This window comes from Doryrhamphus excisus, chromosome 22, assembly GCF_030265055.1.
Source record: "Doryrhamphus excisus isolate RoL2022-K1 chromosome 22, RoL_Dexc_1.0, whole genome shotgun sequence".
Taxonomy (NCBI): Eukaryota; Metazoa; Chordata; class Actinopteri; order Syngnathiformes; family Syngnathidae; genus Doryrhamphus; species Doryrhamphus excisus.
Window position 1 is genome coordinate 12,783,027 of NC_080487.1, and position 24,215 is coordinate 12,807,241.

The 24,215-nt window shown below is 44.2% G+C and overlaps 1 protein-coding gene and 1 long non-coding RNA gene across 2 annotated transcripts in view; one reads left to right on the top strand and one right to left on the bottom strand.

Moving 5' to 3' along the window:
• Positions 1–24,215, top strand: part of LOC131109877 (uncharacterized) — a 133,023-nt gene that overhangs the window by 26,072 nt on the left and 82,736 nt on the right. Inside the window, exons 3-4 of the long non-coding RNA XR_009120797.1 lie at positions 1,353–1,401; positions 1,616–1,703. This is a non-coding gene — a long non-coding RNA (uncharacterized LOC131109877). The remainder of the gene's footprint in view (positions 1–1,352; positions 1,402–1,615; positions 1,704–24,215) is intronic.
• LOC131109869 (zinc finger protein 503-like) lies at positions 3,379–5,781 on the bottom strand. The gene is made up of 2 exons (XM_058062320.1): positions 5,147–5,781; positions 3,379–4,988 (listed from the first exon to the last, which is right to left on the bottom strand). The coding sequence occupies exons 1-2, from the start codon at positions 5,393–5,395 to the stop codon at positions 3,561–3,563; spliced, it is 1,677 nt and encodes a 558-aa protein (XP_057918303.1). The 5' UTR covers positions 5,396–5,781; the 3' UTR covers positions 3,379–3,560.

A 24,215-nucleotide genomic window follows, 5' to 3' on the forward strand; every position in this document is an offset into this window, starting at 1 on the left:
TTTACCGCTGAAACTGTTGCACTTGGCAAAGCGGAGTTGGAGTTCGATGGTAACGTGATTAAGTGATTAAGTCGATGCGGTGATGGTTTTATGTTCATTCATTCATTCATTCATTTTCTACCGCTTTTCCTCACGAGGGTCGCGGGGGGTGCTGGAGCCTATCCCAGCTGTCTTCGGGCGTAAGGCGTGGGTACACCCTAGACTGGCGGCCAGCCAATCACAGGGCACATATAGACAAACAACCATTCACACTCACATTCATACCACTTACTGAGTCTTTTGATCTCGCATAGTAGTCGGTTAATATTCTGCATCATACATTGGTAGTGTATTGTCATTATGTCACTCACATTCATACCTATGGACAATTTGGAGTCGCCAATTAACCTAGCATGTTTTTGGAATGTGGGAGGAAACCGGAGGACCCGGAGAAAACCCACGCATGCACGGGGAGAACATGCAAACTCCACACAGAGATGCCCGAGGGTGGGATTGAACCCTGGTCTCCTAGCTGTGAGGTCTGCGCGCTAACCACCCTAGACCACCGTGCCGCCCTGGTTTTATGTTAACAAACCTAATAATGAGGAAGCGGGACGGTCATGTGTTTGCCATAAAAGGCACTCGAACTAACATAAAATGTGTGTTTTAGTGTTAGCTAAGTTTACAAATGAATTCTATTTTTCATAGCTTTTTTTTTTGCACATAACCGTGCAAAAAAAATTAAAAAAAACTGTCAATATGCCGGGTCTAATTTTAAGGAATAGAATTGTGGGGGATACTTTGGCCGTGGTCCCCCCCCTCCCCCCCCCGACGAAAGAGCACGAACAGCAGGGAGGCACGATGCCAGCGTGCGGTACATTTAAACACTGTTAAATTAGAGGCTGTTTACTGTTCTCGGCGGCCATTCGTCTTAGTCAACGTCGGTCTGCCTCTTTGCAAATTTGTCAGTAAGAGCTTCCACATGCCATGAAAAAAGTGTGTGTGTGGGGTGGGGGTGGGGTGGGGAAGGAGTCAGGGTTATCGGAGGCGGCTTTCGTGTAGTGTTTTTAGTCAGCCTGCAGTTAATTAACCACCTCCACACAATGAGGCTTACAGTCATTAATCACCTCGAATGAGCAGGAGGCGACAAAATGCGGTGAGCAAAGACATTTGGGTTGGGGTACGGTAGGGGGGGGACCCCGCTTAAAAAAAAAAAAAACAAAAAACTAAGGCACCCATGACAGACTTCAAAAATGGCCCCTTGTCAGTGGTATGTAAATTATAGGCTTGTTGTGCGGTGCTGAAAGACAAGAACCCACTGTTCAATTCACTGTTTCGCTCCACTCAATGTTGCTCTTTTCGTGTGTTGACAGAATCCTGACGCGGCGAAATTCCTTCCAAAATGGCGCGTCTTCGTTGTGGGTATGTAAATATGACACTACGTACGGTACAGAACATTTAACTGGCATCATATGGACTATAGCGAATATTCTGCCGATTATCCTGATATTTTATATTCGGTAAAAATTACATTAAGATATTAAGCATTTTACCGTTCAACATGAATACAGTTTCAGCAATTATACAATTATTTTACATACATGTCTCTAATATTATTTTATTTTTATTTTAAAAGAAAATCTACTTGACCCCAGTACCACCGGATGAAACCCACGGTGCCAGCAACAGTACTCGCGCCTGAGATTGAGAACCAATGGGCTAAGGTACGAATTTAATAATTTAATCTCCAAAACTCAACAGTTTTTCTCGGTTTTCTCGGTTCCATTGCCTCCCGTGTTAGCGCTCATAATGGTTTTGTCTTATTTTCATTGGGTGACTAAGGAAGTACAAAAAAAAATTTCACATTTCAGAGGCTGATACATTTTTTTCATCAAAAATTGATGAATCAAATACCATAATAGTTGTAAATTATTGAATAATTGATTAATCATCAATTGTTTCAGCTGTACTTTATCCATAACAGTAGGATTTCAGTCACAAACATGATAAAAACGCAATATTTTGCTGCAAACTTGCACAGTTTTTCTTGGTTTTCTCGTATCTGCACACATATTACGTGGGTAGTAAATAAAGATTTTAGAACGGCTGCATCTTGACCCCGCAACAGTTCAATTCCCTCGTCATGATCTCCCTTTAGAACATTTAGTTTAGGAATTAAAGCAACGTTTATGTCAAAACAACCACAGTAATAATACACAGTTTAAGTAAAAGCATTACTTAACCATCATATTTAGCTTGTAAAGTAGCCATAAATATATTATTCAATGTGAAAAGAAATATGTTATATATTATTGTTTACAAAATAGACCACTTTTCTTGAATAGGATTTGTTTACATTGCACATTGATGCCTCATGTTGATGTTATTGAACATGGATTTCACCATTTTAGTCGATTGTTTACTCAAAACGGGAATGGCTTCATTGATAAAATAGCATTTTTGCAAAAGTGATGTATATTTCTAACTGAATAGGTTAGATTGCCGAGTCTTACTGACTAGTAGGATAACATTAAAAAGTGTATACCAGTCAAATATTATGAGTGACACCTATCAGAAAAGGAGTGGAAGACTTCAAGGTTGACTGTCACATCATATCAAGGTCAAAATTGTGTCATCAGCCTTGTCTTGTTTACGAGCAATCCGCATGAAAGATGACTTTGTTTGACAAATACCACATGTGATGTTGATTTTTTTATTGCCGACGTGAGCCGCCTGATTTGTACAGAAGGCATGCGTAATGACGGGGGGGGGGGGGGGGGGTGAAAAACCAGATGAAAACCAGTTAGGCCTTACTGGCTGCATGTTGTTGTTGCTGCTGTACCTTCATGATGGCTTCATTACGGCAACGTCACCCAGCTGGAGAATCTTTGTTTAGCCGCTCGTTGATATCACTATAACTCGTTTGTCACGCTTAATGAAAAGATTTGACGTCCTGCCGCCACAGCTGAAACGTTGATGCTAGCACACGTGTGACATCATCGTTGCACGCCACGTTGCATATTTTTTTTTCAGCAATTTCATATTTAAAAGCGCATAATATTTTGTTTACATTACTAACATTTAACGCAATCTAATATAATTAATTACAATTAAAACGCATTTGGGTGCAATGAAAAAAAATCATTTGAGAATGATTATAAATGTTTTTTTCCCCCGAAAAAGAAATATTTAAGAGCCATTCATGCTTTTACTGGATGGGTTTAAAACAGGCTTCATGCTGCAGGTCCCACAATAAATCAATGACATTTGTGAAGAAGCTGCTGATTGATCCTCCACATCCATCACAGTGCAGACAGCCCAGCAGGCCTTGCTACAATTAAAATAGTTTTTTTTTTTTTAGATCACATTCCACATTCTCGGATCATTAATCTCCCAAATAATACACATTGAGTCTGTTGACAGTTTTATATTATAATATTTTTTTTATTTTAGTCACGCTTGAAGCTATCTCAAATAAATACACTGATCCCCACATGGATTCAGTCCCTGCATGGTACATATAAAACTCATTGGGTCTAAATCTTTATTTTTTTTATAAATGTATATATTTGTAATAGTCTCTATTGGTACCCCAAAGCCGAGGCTGTGGTCAGTCTTTGTCCATACAAGGCGTAAGGGGAGTAATAGGGTCCAGTGGCAGCAGGCACCGGCACCGGGGCTCCGGGGGCGGGCAGGGGGCTCTTGGAGTACGGGTGATAGCGGCTCCCCAGTCCGAGAGGGTGATGCGGGCCCCGGAGACCCAGCGTACCGGGGCTGCCCGGGCTGCCGTTGGAAGGCATGTGCATGTGACAAGCCATGGCGGCTGCTGCTGCGGCGTTCGCCAGGGACGAGGAGCCCGGGTAGCCGGAGAGCAGCTTCTCCGAGCCGGCAAAGGCCGTGTGAGTCCGCAGATGGCTGAGCAGCTCCTCGGAGGTGGAGAAGCGCTTGTCGCACGGTCCGTTCGCTGATACCCAGTTGCAGATGTGCGGCAGCGGGTCGTTTGGCAGCACGAAGCCGTACGGATACAAGGGGTGTCCGCCGAATGACGGAGCCGAGGAGTGGACGCCGTGAAGCGGGTGAGCCGGGTACATGAGCGGGTATCCGGATTTGAGTGCACTGGCGGCGGCTGCGGCTGCTGCAGAGTCGTGAGCGCAGTTGGCGCCGGACGCTGCGGACATGTGGCTGGTGCAGTGGTAGCTGAGGCAGTAAGGGTCCCGGCATAAGCTCGCGGACATGAGGGAGGGCGGCGACGACCCGGCCAGGGGGCTCGTCCCGGCTTTGCTGCACCCCAGCGAGTTGGCTGCGGCGAACTGCGCGCTCAAAAGCTGGCTGCTGGACTTGGTGGGGTCGAGGGTCATTCCAGGAGGCAGGAACGGCTGCGGATAAGCAGCGTAAGCTCCTGCTAAGCTTCCGGGGTATGAAATACCAGCGGGGGGTAGCGGGAAAACAGTGTGGCCGGGCTTGTACGGGGAAACAGGGGCCACCAATCCGGAGCCGAGCACCGACGACGACGACGAGGAAGTGACAATTATGGAGTCCGACGTGACGGCCTTGGAGCCAGTCGTGGCCTCCTGGCTGCCGTCGGGGGTAATTCCACGCGTCCTGCTACTTTCAGGTGAAGCGTTTTTACTGCCATCGCACTCCTTCTTGTCCTCCTTGTCCGCCGCCTTGCCCTCGCACGGCAACGGCGAGGCGGAGGCGCAGGAGCTCGGGCTGCCTGTCCTGGGCGTGAACGGCTGGCAGGTGGCGCTAGGCACCCGGAAACCGTTCTTATCTCCACTCGAGCCGCTGCTCGACTCCTTCTTGTCCGAGCACTTGGAATACGGCTTGAAGCTCGACTTGTCCTCGGCGCCGATGTCGCTGATCTTCAGCGGGCCGGACTTGCTCTCCTTGTCGCTGGATCCGCTGGAGGCCACCGAGGAGAGCTTGGAGGAGGCCGGGGGGTCCGGTTTTCCGATCTGGGAGCATGTTTGGGCCAAAAGTGCTAGTGGACTCTTCTTGGCATCCAACTGGGAGATAGGACACATTAAATTAATACACTTTTACATGAAAAAAATGTCATATATAATGTGTTGGAATTGTAAAGATGACACCATGACATAAAAAGACTGTGCTGTCAGCTAGTATAAATAACATCAGAGCCCGAAAGAAAAACGAGTTCCCTTACCTCGATGGGGCTGACGGGGGTGGACGGTAGAGGCTGGAGGTATTCCGGGTGCAAAATGTGTCCTGCCCGGGCCGTCAGCATTTTCAGGACCTTAATGGGAAGGCGACCGGCTTGACGGGACGGGTCTGCGGGAGAGACTGAGCTGTAGGCGGACTGACTGCTGACGCTTCTCCCCCCCGAGGAGATGCAGCTCTCCCACGCTGGATTGGTGCTATTTCTCAGGAAAGACACCGTGGGCGATGTGATCATGACCCAAATGTCGTGGAAAGGGCGGAGAAATACATGTGTGGTTTTTTTTTGCTTTTTTCTTCCGAAAAGCTCCAAAAAACACTCAGCTCGTCATTAAAGCCATACGCGCAACAAACATGCCCGGAAAGCGATCAGGTACAATCCTCATGCAAAAAAAAAAAGGCGTGCACAATCCACGCGTGTCGTGATGAGATAGCCTCCGTACGCCTTCACCCCCTCGGCGTCTTGTGACAAGTGTTGGTCGCAGGTCCGAAAGCAGACTCGGATTACAGCAGCATGAGGAGAAGGAGGAGGAGAAGGAGGAGGTGGCGGATCACTCCGCCTCCCGTGGATCGCAGCCCCCAATCACAAAAAAGCACAGCCGAGTTGATGCGAGGTGAAAGCGGAAAATGACGCCCTCCGTCCACCGGAGGGTGTATTTCACATCTGCAGCCTTGTAATTTGGATTTTTCCCTTTTTAAAAAAAAAAAAAAATAGTAATATGGCGCATGCGCCGCACATCACTTTAGCTTGAGTCAACACGTTCTTAGATGTTGACAAAAGTCTTCTCCACAAAGCATAGCGGAGAAGACAAAGGAGTCTTTTCGGATGTGAGCATGAGTCATTAAGAAGTAACCCACGGCTGCAGAACATCATCCTTCCTTCCATCCTTCCATCCATCCATCCATCCACTGACGTGCGTCCTCCTCCCTCCGATGCAGCCTGGCATCTGTCACTTCCCTGTCCTCCTTGCCAGTTAGCTGTCAGCTGTCTTCTTCTTCTTCTCAGTCACATTCAGGTCAACATGGAGTCTAGTAGTAGCACTGTAGTAGAAGAAGACATGTCTTTCCCTTTCAGCCATCTATCATGTTGTCTCCTTCTCTGTAATCTTCCTGTAAATCTGTTTAATGAAAGACAAACATGGAGACACGGCTCAACTTTAGTTCCACTCAGCTGGTTGTCAGAATCGAGGTGTGGTAGTCTTCGGTCCCGGGACTCCTTTCCTGGGGCGAAAGGTTTATGTTTCACTCGGAAACGCAACAAGAAGGAACATTCTACTTTTGAACATAACTTTATTTATTTTCTACCGCCTATCCCAGTTGTCTTCAGGCACTCTGTACCGGTGGCCAGCCAATCACAGGGCACATATAGACAAACAACCATTCACACTCACATTCATACCTATGGACAATTTGGAGTCGCTAATTAACCTAGCATGTTTTTTGGAATGTGGGAGGAAACCGGAGAAAACCCACGCATGCACGGGGAGAACATGCAAACTCCACACAGAGATGGCCGAGGGCGGAATCGAACTCGGGTCTCCTAGCTGTGAGACCTTGTGGAATCGAACTCGGGTCTCCTCGCTGTGAGAACTTGTGGAATCAAACTCGGGTCTCTAAGCTGTGAGACCTTGTGGAATCGAACTCGGGTCTCCTAGCTGTGAGACCTTGTGGAATCAAACTCGGGTCTCCTAGCTGTGAGACCTTGTGGAATCGAACTCTGGTCTCCCAGCTGTGAGACCTGCGTGCTAACTGCTAACCACTCATACACCATGCAGCCCTTGAATATAACTTTATCGATATATTTTGCTGCATGCTTTGAATGGGAATATCCGGTTCGGATCTCCGTTTGAGCAACTCTGTGTAGATTTTGCATGTGATTGGCTGGCGACCAGTGCCTAAGTCAGCTGGGATAGGCTCCAGGATAAGCGGCATAGAAAATGGATGCATGGAAGATCCCTTACTATTGGTCCGTACCCAAAATATGTCCTTAAGGAAAATGCTGAAAACTATTTTATCGTTCATCTACCATTCACTGAGTCATGTTGTTGTACTGGGCTGCACGGTGGTCGAGTGGTTAGTCCGTAGGCCTCACAGCTTGGAGACCCGAGTTCAATTCCACCTCCATACATGCGTAGGTTTTCTCCGGGTACTCCGGTACATTCCAAAAACATGCTAGGTTAATCGGCGACTCCAAATTGTCCATAGGTATGAATGTGAGTGTGAATGGTTGTTTGCCTATATGTGCCCTGTGATTGGCTGGCCACCAGTCCTGGGTGTAACTCCCGCCTGAAGACAGCTGGGATAGGCTCCAGCACCCCCGCGACCCTTGTGAGGATACGCAGTACAAAATGAATGAATGTTATGTTATACTGTATGTTGTTGTTATTAGCTTATGTACAGTCTTTGTCAGTTTTATAGCAATACATCGCAACATAGCTACTCACAGATGACATGCTAGCTTCATACATGCTATAATTAAACCAAATAATTGGGCAGTTTAAAAACTTGTCCGATTCATATAGTTGTCAATCGAATCCGGCTAATAAACAAGCTATCAAATGATCAAGTCCGGATGATCGGTCCGAAACAAGTCATAGTGATCCGTAAACATACCAAAGACGGTCTCTGATTGGTGTATAGTAAATCGAAATTTAATTACCTCAATTAGGTTATTTACTGGGCTTCAAGGTAACTATTTGTACTTTTTACTGCAGGGCGGTTACAGTACAGTACTTTACAGTACAAAGTAACAAGATGATAAAACCAATGGTACCATAAAAGACCTACTAGGGTCCTGGACATGCTGGAGCCTATCCCAGCTGATTTTGGGCGAGAGGCGGGGTACACCCTGTACTGGTGGCCAGCCAATCACAGGGCACATATAGTAGACAAACAACCATTCACACTCACATTCATACCTATGGACAATTTGGATTCGCCAATGAACCATTTTTCCCGATTTCCTGACTGTGTGGCTAGCATGCTAACCACTCAACCGTTTGAGGTTTTTGTCTGGAATAAATTAAGCACACATTTAAGTTCTTCTCCACGCAAAGTGTCTTTTCATTGTGGTCGCCATTAATCATTAAAATCTTCCAAGACCACCCCCCCCCCACCCTCTCCAAAAACGGACCCACTTATCTTATTACTCAATAGCCTATAAATGTCCTGCTGATCAGGCGAAAGTTAAACAGATGCAAGTGTTTTTTGATTGATAACGCGGCTGCTGTTTTCGGCAACGGCCTGTCAGCCTGGTGACACGGGCGCTTGACTTATTAGGACAGGGAAGGGCGACCATAAATTCCTGCCGTCAGCCAAAAACTCTTTTATTGTGTCCCTGATGGATGGCCCCGCCGAGGCGCGCACACACACCAAATTCTAGGCTTCGTCCCTAAATGGCTGCACATTTTTCCACCCCCCCTCCCCCCCCTCTCCTGTCGTCATAATTCATTACTTTTAAACTGAGAGTCTGAAATCTCCTGGTTGTATTTCACCAACGCGGGACAAGTTTATGGATCGGCTCGAGCCGTTGCCAATACAGCAGCTTTTAAAAGTAGGACATCAGCTAAATGATCGTGGTCTCTGCTAGCGACGTATGTGTTTTTAAAAGTTAGCTTACAATCCGACGCAAAGATTCGCTAATTTAAAAAAAAAAAAAAACCTCTGTTTCGGATGTTTCACTAAAGCTTCCTGGGTTTTATTTTCGGATTGCGGTCTTAGCTGTTTGACGGTAATAAACGCGACTTTAAATAGCATAGTCTTCTTAAAATGTGTACAAAAACGACAAATGTATGTTCGATATAATGGCTCCAAAATAACAGCTATTAATGTCACAATAGTCACGTATACGTGGACCCAAATAGTCCAATTCCATTTAACCTTTGTATACACCTCATTCCGAAAGAAAAGTACCAATCCGAATGAATATATAATCGGATTCCCAGGGGTGGAATATTCCTTTCCCCAATCCGATTGAAGTATCTTGTACTTCGCTAAAACAAAAAGTTGTTTTGTTGTTTATTGGCGGTTGGCAAGCAGCTTTTGTGCGCATTACCTCCATCTGTGGAACAGAATTTAAACCCTTCTATACTTTATGCACAAGTCCAGTTTTATTAAAAAAGAAAATATGTCCCGAGTTTTAAAAATGGAGGCTAGCAATCGGCACTGGACTGCTACGGAAACTTTGTTTTTGATCCAAAAGTCTCATTAAGTTATTCCAACAAGTGAAAGAAAAACTCATTGAAGTCGGTATCACGTGATGTTGATGTTTACGTTTTACTGGGCATGCCCCGTTGTTTGATTACAGCGGCGCATGTAGACCAGAGATTGGAATATTCCTTTCCGTGTATATTATTGTTTTTGGAAAAGTCATTCAGAAAGAGGAAAAACATGGCTATTTTTTACACCAAAGAACTATAATACTGGTGTAATGACACCTCGCCAGACTATATAAGCTAGCTACTAGCTTGCTAGCGACTAGCTGCAATACACATGCAATCCCACCGATCATTCACAATCCTTATGTGAAATATCATATATTTTTTTCCCTTTTCTGTGCATTATAACACAAGGAAACAAGTTAATATGAGCTAGCTAACAATGCAGTCATTGACTATGGAAGAAGAAAAAATATTGCATGGTTTGATATCCATGCTGTGATCATGCATCTACACTTAGCTTTAGCCTTGTAGCAAAAATAGATTGGGCTGAAAAATTTTTCTGTGGAATTATAGACCAGAGATTGGAATATTCCTTTCCGTGTATATTATTGTTTTTGGAAAAGTCATTCAGAAAGAGAGGAAAAACATGGCTATTTTTTACACCAAAGAACTATAATACTGGTGTAATGACACCTCGCCAGACTATATAAGCTAGCTACTAGCTTGCTAGCGACTAGCTGCAATACACATGCGATCCCACCGATCATTCACAATTTTTTTTCCCCTTTTCTGTGCATTATAACACAAGAAAACGAGTTAATATGAGCTGGCTAACAATGCAGTCATTGACTATGGAAGAAAAAAAAAATATTGCATGGTTCGATATCCATGCTGTTGGCTATTTTTACACCAAAGAACTATAATACTGGTGTAATGACACCTCGCCAGACTATATAAGCTAGCTACTAGCTTGTTAGCGACGAGCTGCAATACACATTTGTTATCCAAAATAATAAACTGGACTTTTTCGGTGATATGTTTTGCCTTTTTTGGCCTCTTTTGGATACTTGATAGTACCTTGGGAGGTACTGCTTTGTACTCAGATGATGGATGATGGATGACGGACAGTTGATGTGGCTTTGTTTGCTTTTTGGTGCAATTTATAATCAATAAGAAAAGGCGAAAAACAGTCACATGACACTTTTTTTTTTAGTCTTCTCTTTACATAAAACGTCCCAGAATGCTTTTAGACGTGCAAATGGTGCAAAAAAAAAAAAAAAACACATCGGCTGCGTAACCACTGCAGCATTTCTCATGCCGTAGCCAGCCATCCAGCCAGCCATCCAACGCGGGGCGTGCCCCGTCAGCGCCGAGATACTCCGAGTGGATGTGACAGGTAAAAAGGGGAGATGATGGCTAGAAGGTGCTATTGTTTCATACCGCTCTCATGCCCCTGTCAGGTCGGGGCAGCGGGGCCCCGCATCACGCGGCCCCTTCTTGTGACATGAAAACAGCCTTAAAAGGCCCCCGCCATTCCAGACGCCGCTGATTGCTCTTGTTTAATTGATTTGCCTTACGCCGAGGCCTGTCACATTAATAATGCTTAAGTACAGCCCCAGTGTGTCGCCCCGCGGTGGCGCGTCTACGGGGAAATTAACGGCCTTAACTAACTGCCGGTCCGTGTGGCGAGGGCTGCCATTTTATACTCCGAGATCCCTTATACGGGGGGCTCTTTTTTTAATGTACATCCTTCTCATCCGCTCTGCCACAATTTGACCTTTTCATTTGAATAGCTCTAAATCTGGCGATATTATAAGCGTGATCTCATTATGATCTACCATCCGGCGGCAAAGAGAGAGTGGCGCGTTGACAAGTAAATGGCGTCGAGTGAATAAGATCCCGATTACGCTCTCCGCCAACTTCACAAGAGGCCTTTTTTTTGACGGCTTGCGGGAGACACGCGCCCGAGTCTCTCCGATATTTCCATGACTGAATGACAGCTCCAAATTGCTCCCATCACCTCGATAGCGCGGTAATGCACCTTGAATGCGCGTCGTCTTTAAAGTGCGGGGGGAATTAGACGTCGAGTCAAGTCCGTCCTTCAAGGAAATATGACAAGAAAATAGGCCACGAGGAAAGTGGGGGCGGCTTTACAAGTGGGGGCGGCTTTACAAGACCCCCACAAGAAAACTGGCACGGAATGAGAACTTGTCTGGAAGTATTACCACGACCGTACGGTTCAAACGGGACGTTTCCCGAAGACTTAGATCTTGACGCGTGGAAGAGTTCGAGTAAGAGTCGAGGTGCGGGCAAAATGGCGGCGGCAGTTGAAGGCGCTTTTTCTCACTTTGTCGCCCCGATTAGTTAAAGCTGGTCAGGAAAAGATTAAGCGCTGTCGGCCACTCACCGTACGAAGGAATTTCCACAGAATTCCACAGAAATCTTAACATCTGATTTTTTTCAGCCCCATGTATTTTTGCCCCAATGATGTGCATTGTTAGCTAGCTCATATTAACTTGTTTTCTTGTGTTTTAATGCACCGTAATAAGCGACGCACGTATAATACACGCAATAATTTCCACAGAAATCTTAACATCTGATTTTTTTCAGCCCCATCTATTTTTGCCCCAATGATGTGCATTGTTAGCTAGCTCATATTAACTTGTTTTCTTGTGTTTTAATGCACCGTAATAAGCGACGCGCGTATAATACACGCAATAATTTCCACAAAATTCCACAGAAATCTTAACATCTGATTTTTTTCAGCCCCATCTATTTTTGCCCCAATGATGTGCATTGTTAGCTAGCTCATATTAACTTGTTTTCTTGTGTTTTAATGCACCGTAATAAGCGACGCGCGTATAATACACGCAATAATTTCCACAGAAATCTTAACATTTGATTTTTTCAGCCCCATCTATTTTTGCCCCAATGATGTGCATTGTTAGCTAGCTCATATTAACTTGTTTTCTTGTGTTTTAATGCACCGTAATAAGCGACGTGTGTGTATAATACACGCAATAATTTCCACACAATTCCACAGAAATCTTAACATTTGATTTTTTTCAGCCCCATCTATTTTTGCCCCAAATGATGTGCATTGTTGGCTAGCTCATATTAACTTGTTTTCTTTTGTTTTAATGCACCGTAATAAGCGACGCGCGTATAATTATTATACACGCATCACTTTTTACGGTGCATTAAAACACAAGAAAACAAGTTAATATGAGCTAGCTAACAATGCACATCATTGGAATACACCTATTTTCATCATGAAGCCCTCTAACAATGTTGCGTTTGCGTTTGATATCCATGCTGTGATCATACATTAACATGTACACTGATGATAACATGTAATAATTGCAGTATTTTGTCGTATTATAACGGTTTAAAACACTACCGAAACAGCGTATTGATACTAACTAACTAACTAATTGACATGCCGTCTTGCTAATCGCTAGCCTCAGCGTCATTCACAGACCGAAGAGCGGATACCTAGCCTTCGATTTCATTACAAAAACAACAAGATTCTGGTTTGCCGTCAGTATTTTTTTTTACCTAAAAACTGTCATGTGCTGGAAGACACAGCCATCCCAATGAGAGCGGATATTGTAAATGTTTTTGTGGGTGGAACTTAAATAAAATAACCCATATAAAAACGTGATCAATTATGCCATTATTGCGATACCATACAGTGATAAGAATCGATACGTTGATTGGCTGATCGTTGACTAACCGTTAACTAACGGGAACTGAGGCAGATCATCGCCGAAAAAAAACGCCATTTAATGTGAATTTCCATCAAATGTAATCACATGCTCATGTCTTATTGCTACCTAGCCGTGTGTGGCTAACTAGAGAACCACAAGACATGCCAAGCGTTTAATTATGTCTGCCGTTACATAATATTACATCAGTAAATTAGCCTCACGGGAGCGAAGAGAAAGGGGGGGGGGGATTTGATGAACAGCTCTATTTCTGTTCATCGCCTGATGATTAAGTGCGAGTCGACTCTTGCGCTTTTTTTTTTTTTTTTTTTTTTTTCCCCACTCAGACAGGTAAGAAAGTCTCCGGAGTGACATTCCAACAGGCAGCGCCTAACTTACAGTGAGATTGAACCCGCCCGGAGACAATGACAAGGCTCCTCTCTGTCGGATGTCACATCCAATTCCCAGCCCCGAGACTGCCATGCGCCTCTGGCTCCTGCCAATAATAGCTCATCAAAACAACACAGACCTTTTTTTTTTTTTGTCCCGTCCGCGGCCGTGCCACTCACTTGTCAATTAAGAGTCCTGTCCGCGTTGACACTTGCGACTTGAAAGGGGAAAAAAAAACAGGCGAGAACGTGACGAATCCGAGTCGACAAGACGGGCTGCGTCGCAGAACCGTAATGCGCTTGAGATATGGATAATAACTGACATCGTTGGCAGGTTTTATGAAGTTTTATTTCATTTGTCAGGGCTTCTTTCGCTTTTGTCTCGGAGCTCAATCTCTCTCCGAGTCGTCGAGGGGTTGGGAGAACGGATCATGAATCCGACTTGTTTCAAATTGGTAAAATTGCTTGTAAAGGAGGCGAAACTAACCTGATTCGAGACCGCGTGACCTAATAGAAAAACAGTCGGGCGAACGCGTATGCGGGCAAAAATCACAAAACGACAAGAGAAATAGCCATCAAGCTCGGTATTTGATCGCTAAGTCGACAAATGGAGCGGTAAGTGTCAAAGTGCTGTCCGCGTGACGCTAATTCCCCCCAACCTCAACACCCGCCGCTCCCTAATCCCGGCTGGGAAATGTGACAAGATCATTCTTTACCCGCTTTACGCTAAATAATCTGCCCATCAAAAGGAAGCTCATCGCGGCGTTGGCGTTGTCAAAACACGCTACCTGTACATTTTTCACTCCCCCCCCTGGATTAGCCCCCAGAAATTAAATCTAGACAAGTAAACGTGAGGATTACAGAATCCGCCACATCCGGGTGGCGTGTTTGCGTACGATTACGCAATCATTCGATCAATAATGAAACGGCATCGCTAACACCCTAAATTCACAAGTTATTACCGAAGTAATATGGCTGTCAGAATGAATCGAAGCGTGAGTTGCGGCGCTAAACGGGGCGAGTTGGGTGAAGTTAACGCCGCCGTATACAGGCGCCGTCAAAGTCACCTGCCTTCGTACGGTGAGTGGCCGACAGCGCTTAATCTTTTCCTGACCAGCTTTAACTAATCGGGGCGACAAAGTGAGAAAAAGAGCCTTCAACCGCCGCCGCCGCCGCCGCCATTTTGCCTGCACCTCGACTCTTACTCAAACTCTTCCACGCGTCAAGATCTAAGTCTTCGGGAAACGTCCCGTTTGAACCGTACGGTCGTGGTAATACTTCCAGACAATTATTGCGTATATTATACACGTGTCGCTTATTACGGTGCATTAAAACACAAGAAAACAAGTTAATATGAGCTAGCTAACAATGCACATCATTGGGGCAAAAATAGATGGGGCTGAAAAAAATCAAATGTTAAGATTTCTGTGGAATTGTGTGGAAATTATTGCGTGTATGCCGTAATAAGCGATGTGTGTATAATACACGAAATAATTTCCACGCAATTTTACAGAAATCTTAACATTTGATTTTTTTTGCCCCAATGATGTTCATTGTTAGGTAGCTCATATTAACTTGTTTTAATGCACCGTAATAAGCGAGGCGTGTATAATACACGCAATAATTTCCACACAATTCCACAGAAATCTTAACATTTGATTTTTTTCAGCCCCATCTATTTTTGCCCCAATGATGTGCATTGTTAGCTAGCTCATATTAACTTGTTTTCTTGTGTTTTAATGCACCGTGATAAGCGATGCATGTATAATACACGCAATCATTTCCACACAATTCCACAGAAATCTTTTCAAGAAATTTTTTCAGCCCCATCTATTTTTGCCCCAATGATGTGCATTGTTAGCTAGCTCATATTAACTTGTTTTCTTGTGTTTTAATGCACCGTAATAAGCGACGCGTGTATAATATACGCAATAATTTCCACACAATTCCACAGAAATCTTAACATTTGATTTTTTTTGCCCCATCTATTTTTGCCCCAATGATGTTCATTTTTAGCTAGCTCATATTAACTTGTTTTCTTGTGTTTTAATGCACAGTAATAAGCGACGCGTGTATAATATACGCAATAATTTCCACACAATTCCACAGAAATCTTAACATTTGATTTATTCAGCCCCATCTATTTTTGCCCCAATGATGTGCATTGTTAGCTAGCTCATATTAACTTGTTTTCCTGTGTTTTAATGCACAGTAATAAGCGACGCGTGTATAATACACGCAATAATTTCCACACAATTCCACAGAAACCTTTTCAAGAAATTTTTTCAGCCCCATCTATTTTTGCCCCAATGATGTAAATTGTTAGCTAGCTCATATTAACCTGTTTTCTTGTGTTTTAATGCACCGTGATAAGCGATGTGTGTATAATACACGAAATAATTTCCACGCAATTTTACAGAAATCTTAACATTTGATTTTTTCAGCCCCATCTATTTTTGCTAAAGCTAACGCTAACTTTGATTTCTATGCCACGTCCATGAACTGTGCCTTGTTATGACAATTTAACCGCAGGTTTTCGGGGATCAGATCGCATTTGTTCACGATTTTGATCCGCTAACCAACCTCTCTGAGCACATCTGGCATTTATAAACGTCTCACCGTAAATCAATGAGGTGGCTGTAATATGTAGCTCAATAGAACCACTTCATAATCACAACCATCTCTCCCTCTCACCCCCCCCCCCCCCCACTCAGCTGGGGGACGGGTGTAAATAAATAGCCCTCGGCCCGCCGCTGTCTCGCTGTACATTGATCATGAGCACGAGACCCCAGGCAACGATTGCACAAAAAGAAAAATGGCTTCCTTATTTGCGCTCATCCGAGGGCTCCGTTTGCAGCCTTTTTTAATAGACAGAATCAGAATGTCTGCTGCGGTGTCGCGAGGCTTTATGACACCATTACCGCTTTTTTTATTTTGTATCCCCGCACTTAATGGCTTTCTATAGTCCTGCTGATTTACGGCCTTTCAAGCTTTGTGGCTGTCTATTAGAAGGAGAGGCTTTGACACGGAGCCATGTCTCATACACACATGCCAGACTCTTTAAAAAAAAAAAAAAGCTTTCCTACACTCCTGTCCTGTTTGGAAGTACTTTTATGCCGACGAATATAACAGCCTTGCAGAGTGACATAAATTGCATTTGTAGGTCAGAATTGAAAGCATTGTCAAACCCGTTCACAGGCCATTAAAAACAATGTTTACATCATTAAACATGAGTTTCTTGACAGGATGTTTACTAGTCAGTCGTTACTGTTATGATTGGATGCAAAGTACTTGCATGTGGATGCAGTAAAGCTAACATTTACTTCCGATTAGCAACCTCCAAAAACAAAGGAACTTGACTGGGCCTGGATTTATACTATCTATTCTGATTTGGTGATAATTTTGCAGTATTTTTGGCAGCGAAATTAGGTAAAAACTTGAGTATGTTGATATCGGATAGTGACGACATGGAAGTAAAAGACTGGGAAGATAAAATGGACAATAGTTGACCTTATTTATTCATTCATTCATTCATTTTCTACCACTTTTCCTCACGAGGGTCGTGGGGGTGCTGGAGCCTATCCCAGCTGTCTTCGGTTCGAGAGGCATTCTACACCCTGGACTGGTGGCCAGCCAATCACAGGGCACATATAGACAAACAACCATTCACACTCACATTCATATACCACTTACTGAGTCTTTTGACCTCACATAGTAGTCGGTTAATATTCTGCATCATACATTGGTAGTGTATTGTCATTATGTCAAATGTAGCCATTTTTATTCATTCATTCATTAATTTTCACGAGTTTCGCGAGGGGTGCTGGAGCCTATCCCAGCTGTCTTCGGTTCGAGAGGCGTTGTACACCATGGACTGGTGGCCAGCCAATCACAGGGCACATATAGACAAACAACCATTCACACTCAAATTCATACCACTTACTGAGTCTTTTGAGTAGTTGGTTAATATTCTGCATCATACATTGGTAGTGTATTGTCTGGTTGATGCGGCACAATACTCTTACTGTAGTACTGTAGCTATATATGCAGTAGTATATGTATTTGCATTCCAGCAGCCATTTTTAATAATTCATTCATTAATTTTCACGATTTTCGTGGGGATGCTGGAGCCTATCCCAGCTGTCTTCGGTTCGAGAGGCATTCTACACCCTGGACTGGTGGCCAGCCAATCACAGGGCACATATAGACAAACAACCATTCACACTCACATTCATACCACTTACTTACCATTTTTATTCATTCATTCATTCATTCATTTTCACGAGTTTTGCGGGGGTGCTGGAGCCTATCCCAGCAGACTTCCTTATGCAACCAAAAAACACACTTCAATCCCCAGAACCAAGCCCAGCACCATGGGCAAAGGGGCCTTCTCCAAGGCTGGGGAATGCCCTTCCTGATCACCTAAGGGGCCCCCTTGTTTGAACGAGACCTAAAAACCCTAAAAAAAATAATAAAATTTGAGAAAAAAAATATTGTGTATAGATTTAGGATAGGTTCTGTTTTTGCCCGGCATTTATCAGTTATCATTTGTTTGTGTTCAAAATAACCCAAAAAGTTCTGAATGGATTTGGATGAAATTTTTACGAATTGTTGGGAATCGGATATGGAAAAAAACTACCCCCAAAACCCCCAAAATTTTGGGGGTCATACGGATCAGTGTCTGGATTCAGGAATTTTTTTAAAGGATTTTTCAACATTGCGACTTAGGACCATTTTTGGCATTTATGCATATATAGTAATGAACTATAGTTATTAAACGTATTTACCAGTTTTTGATTGCACATATTCAGTCTCTCCAATACTAATTTGGCTTGACTGATGTGAGGATGTCGTCTTTTACAATCTTTAAGTCTTCTGTTTCCGAAAAAAGTTCTCCCAAAAGTGTAAATGCCGTATTTAATATTTACCGTTAGCTTTTGGCATGAACCCGTGCGGATAAACAGGAAGGAATGTTTCATTTAAAGCGGATCGTCTGACAAAGCCACCTCCAGACTTAACATCTCCGTTGGCTTTGGCGTGACCTTTTCCCAAGCGCGTTTTTTTTTTTTGTGGTTGTTGTTTATAACGTACAGCTGTGCTAACTTTAAACCTCCTTTTAGTCTCAGGACGGCGCTCTTCCCCCGTGAGATAAGCTGTCCCGGATCTTCTATAAACCTGACTTTATTAGCTCATACACAGGGATCATCCGCGTGGAATTAGGTGTAGCGTATAACCGTGTCAGTTTAACGTCATTCAGATGTAGAAGATGCGGGAACGCCGTTGGAACGCCGTTGGAACGCCGTTGGAACGGCGAAGACGATGAACAATGAGCTCCGCGTTTGGTGTCCCTCAGGTTAACCCGGTCGCTAGCGCGGCATCACAGCCACTGGCGGCGGGGTGGAGCGGTTTTTGCCAGGTGATCCCCGGGTGAGCGGGGGGGTGGTTGGTTGGGGGGGGCTTCACACAAAATCAATTCTGGCCTTTGGTGTTGGCAAGCCAGCGGGGTTGGAGGTGAGACGGGGGGGGAACACATGTCTGACACCTCCTGACTTTTTCATGAGCCTCCGTTTGAAGTTTTAAAACCCCCACGGAGGATTCTCGGGGCAACGAATAAAAAAGCGAGAGAGTAAAAAAAAAAAAAAAAAAAAAAAAAGAGGTGCGGCTTAAAGCTCAAGCATATTATCATGAGCGAGGACCGTTACACTTTTTGATGAGGAAAGTCCAATGATTCCACCCCCCCCCCCCCACCCAAAGTAAGTAATTTCACCACCGTGGCGAATCACTGACGATGTTACTCTTTATTCCGCCCCGGCTAATTTATCGCCGCATAATAGCATAGTGTTTTCTCTTATGATCATCCTCCTTTTAAGTCGTCCTTGTTCCCCAACGAGCCGCCACGCCGCGGTAGGCTCAAAGAAGAAAAGAGCGTGACCTCAAAGCATCTTTTGTTGAGGAGGCAGCGGAGGGCGGTGGCCGCGATGCATGTGATGGTCGGGAGGAGGAGGGTTGTGTGAGTGATGGGGTGTCCCCCCCCCCCGCCCCCCCCGACAAACACCAGCTTGAGTTCAGCGGCGGTGCTGGTGGTCCCGTTGTGTGGAAATAACGTTCAAAAAAAGCTTTTGACGAGAACACACCCTCTTAGCAGGGTATCGAACCTGAGTGTGTATTTGTACTAGCGCCTGCTCTGTACTGCAATATTTTACGGTTCACTTCAGTCATGAGTCAAAAAAATGTCCACTTACCGATAAAACTTTCTGTACTTTTTACTAATAATTTTTAACTGTTACTAAACTACTTGGGCTGTTCATCTAATCCACAATAATCCACAAAAAATAAAAATAAAAAATTTATTAATATAATTAATAAATATATAATAAATTAATATAATATTATAATAATAATTAATAATTATTAAATAATTACAAATAATTATTATTATTATTAATGACATTAAATTATTCATTCATTCATTTTCTACAGAGTCGCAGGTTGTGCTTGAGCCTATCCCAGCTGTCTTCAATTCGAAATGCGGGGTACACCCTGGACTGGTGGCCAGCCAATCACAGGGCACATATAGACAAACAACCATTCACACTCACATTCATACCACTTACTGAGTCTTTTAACCTCGCATAGTAGTTGGTTAATATTCTGCATCATACATTGGTAGTGTATTGTCTGGTTGATGCGGCACAATACTCTTACTGTAGTACTGTAGCTATATATGCAGTATATGTATTTACATTCCAGCAGCCATTTTTATTCATTTATTGATTCATTCATTTTCACGAGTGTCGCGGGGGTGCTGGAGCCTATCCCAGCTGTCTTCGGGTCGGGAGTCATTTGTCTTATTTTATTACTATACTGGGTAATACAAGTGTAAAAGTTACTATAGGGGTGCTATTTCATGTCTGGGGGCTCTAGTCGTGTTAAAAACAGGTAAAGAAGTTTTAATTCATTCATTTTGTACCGCTTATCCTCATGAGAGTGGCGGGGGTGCTGGAGCCTATCCCAGCTGTCTTCAGGTCAGGAGTCATTTGTCTTATTTCATTACTATACTGGGTAATACAAGTGTAAAAGTGACTATAGGGGTGCTATTTCATGTCTGGGGGGCTCTAGTAATGTTAAAAAAAACAGGTAAACAAGTTTTGGTTCAAGAGGCGGGGTGCACCCTGGACTGGTGGCCAGCCAATCACAGGGCACATATAGACAAACAACCATTCACACTCACATTCATACATTTGGACAATTTGGAAATGCTAATTAGCCTAGCATGTTTTTGGAATGTGGGAGGAAACCAGAGTACCCGGAGAAAACCCACGCATGCACGGGGAGAACATGCAAACAGAGATGGCTGAGGGTGGAATCGAACCCGGGTTCCCTAGCTGTGTGGCCTGCGCGCCAACCACTCAACCACCATGCAGCCCATAAATAAATTACTGCATCGAAATAAACATTAAACCAAAATTCCCATGAATTTCCGGAACTGCAAAACATAAAATTGTTTGCGATTCAACATTCACATTTTCTATGCCGCTTATCCTCACTATGGTTGTGGGTATGCTGGAGCCTATCCCAGCTGTCTTTGTGCGAGAGGCGGGGTACACCCTGGACTGGTGGCCAGCCAATCACAGGGCACATATAGACAAACAACCATTCACACTCACGCTCATTCAGCCACGCCCAACAGCCCCAAACCATCACACTACCACCACCATATTTCACTGTCGTTGTGACGCACTTTTTCTGAAATGGGAAACGTTATTATTTTTACAATGAGTCTTTAAGCTCATATAGATGATGAAATATTAATCTATATTGCATTAGATTGATCCTTGACTTAGACCAAGTCTTCATCAAGACCCGAGTCCTAAACCTAAAAACAACCCACAGTGGCCTCCTGTTCCTTCCTGACCTCTAAAGCAGCTTTCTCCGATAATTTGGTCCGTAACGTTTCGGCGACACGCTTTTCACTTGAAATAAAATTTTCCATAAAAGCCTGAAATCGGAAAAGCGAAAGTCATAAGGGTCGGCCTATCCTATGTAGTGAATGTTTACAGTGTTGTCTGCGTTCTTTCAACCGACTCCCAAACAATGACTCCATTGAACGTTCGGATCCAGAGAATGCCTTTGATTCCGAGTAGAGCAGTACTGCCGAGTTAAGGAAAGTTGGGTGATTCATGACCGACACGCCGCCGTTTAACACCCTGTGACGCTTTATCCCCAAATGAAGCGTCTTTAACCAGTTTTGTCATGCGTAGAATAGTCGAAGTGCCACAGGAAAAAAGGTAAATGTCGACATGACGTTAATGCGGCAATAAGGAGCGAGACTTTTTTTTTTTTTTTTTTTAATTTTTTTTTTTTAAGGATAAATAAACCAGCACAATATGGAATCTGCTTTGACGTTCCTTGAAGCGTGGCACTAACATCTTGTCACGCGTCCAAATGTCTGCATAGAGGAGCCGGTGTTGTACCCGAGCATCTGTGGCCCACTCCAGTAACAAGCGTGACTCCCGTGCAGATGGTCACAGGATGCACCCCCCCCCCCCCCCCCCACTACCCCCCCGTATCGCCTGTTCCCATCCATCCAGCTGTAAATAGCTCCTTTGACACCCTTGCCGCCATTTTAAGATATGGAAGTTGCACACCATCAAGCTAACGCACACACGGGAACTTTTGACCTGCGTGCAAGCAGGTCGTACTAAGTCACGACTTAGTCTTTTTGAAACCGTAACATCCAACCGGCTCGGCTCGGCTCGACGTCTAAATCAGATTTATAACTCCTGTCAAAGGAAAAAGGATGACAGCGGGAATCAATCTTCCCTTCACAGGTTTACATCTCGGGAAATCTGGGCCGGAGGTTCTTGCCCTAACGAGCACGCCGGGGGCTTCGGCTAGCCGTCCGCTAATGGTCGATACGCTCGCCGCTGGAGACGAATGACTCTGTCACGCAAAGGAATATATTTGTACAGTTGTTAGATGGCAGGAGGCAGGAGTGAGTGTGAATGGTTGTTTGTCTATATGTGCCCTGTGATTGGCTGGCCACCAGTCCAGGGTGTACCCCGCCTCTTGACCCAAAGACAGCTGGGATAGGCTCCAGCCCCACCTCGCAACCCTCATGATGAGGATAAGCAGCAGAAAATGAATGAATGAAAACTTGTTTACCTGTTTTTTTTAACATTACTAGAGCCCCCCCAGACATGAAATAGCACCCCTATAGTCACTTTTACACTTGTATTACCCAGTATAGTAATAAAATAAGACAAATGACTTGTTTGAAGTTAGCATTTTAGCTCGACGTGGGTTAATACCCTTGGTAGGTATTATTGTGTAGGTTTCCTCCCACATTCCAAAAACATGCTAGGCTAATTAGCGACTCCAAATTGTCCATAGGTATGAATGTGAGTGTGAATGGTTGTTTGTCTATATGTGCCCTGTGATTGGCTGGCCACCAGTCCAGGGTGGACCCCGCCTCTCGAGCACTGGGATAGGCTCCAGCACCCCCGCTCTACCCTCGTGAGGATAAGCGGTAGAAAATGAATGAATAAAAACTTGTTTACCTGTTTTTTTTCAACATTACTAGAGCCCCCCAGACATGAAATAGCACCCCTATAGTCACTTTTACACTTGTATTTCCCAGTATAGTCATAAAACTTGTTTGAAGTTAGAGTTTTAGTTTTGCGTGAGTTAATACCCTTGGTAGGTATTATTGTGTAGGTTTCCTCCCACATTCCAAAAACATGCTAGGCTAATTAGCGACTCCAAATTGTTTTACATAGATATGAATGTGAGTGTGAATGGTTGTTTGTCTATATGTGCCCTGTGATTAGCTGGCGGCTAGTCCAGTCTCGCCCAAAGACAACTGGGATAGGCTCCAGCATACCCCCACAGCTCTAGTATAGTATATTATTGTCTAAGAACTGTATTGGTTTTTCCCACCAGCCTGCTTTGCTTTATGAATGATTGTTGTCTTTTCTGCATGCTAGCATCCCGTACATTTCAATGAAGCGTTCCGCCATGATGGAGCGCCATGCTAATGCCACCACTTATGCCACTACTGCGGTTTGGCCCGCCGTGCCACAGAAGACGGTGGGAATGTTTTTTTTTTTTTTTTGACAAGTCGAAGCGTCCGTAGCCATAAGTGGGATTAATGGCCACTTGCCTGCCATCCAAGGTCCTCTCACCCGTAATTGCTAGCAGAAACCGGACTCTATGTGATCTCGGCAGCGGTATGCGACATGCCAAAACAGCCCGCCTTTGACGGATTACCTTCCTTCAGAAATAACTTCAGCACATTTTCTGTCTGAAATGAGTTATCGGCTTAAATCCCATCTGCTTTGATTCGCCACGTCACCTTAAAATAGGAAATACTTCCAAGCGATGCGTCGTAGAGTTTTTGGTCGTGAAAATCACGCCGCAGTCATCTCGTTTCAGCGCCTCTTGTTTTGCTAGCCTCCGGGCCTGCGAGAATAAATATCCTGTGGTTCTCGCTCGCATTCTCCCGCTTCATAGTCTGTGTCCCGCCCGAGGACAGAGGGATGGTTGTTTGTCTATATGTGCCCTGTGATTGGCTGGCCACCAGTCCAGGGTGTACCCCGCCTCTCGCCCCAAGACAGCTGGGATAGGCTCCAGCACCCCCACGACCCGATAAGCGGTAGAAAATGAATGAATGAAAACTTGTTTACCTGTTTTTTTTAAACATTACTAGAGCCCCCCCAGACACGAAATAGCACCCCTATAGTCACTTTTACACTTGTATTACCCAGTATAATAATAAAATAAGACAAATGACTTAGCTCGGC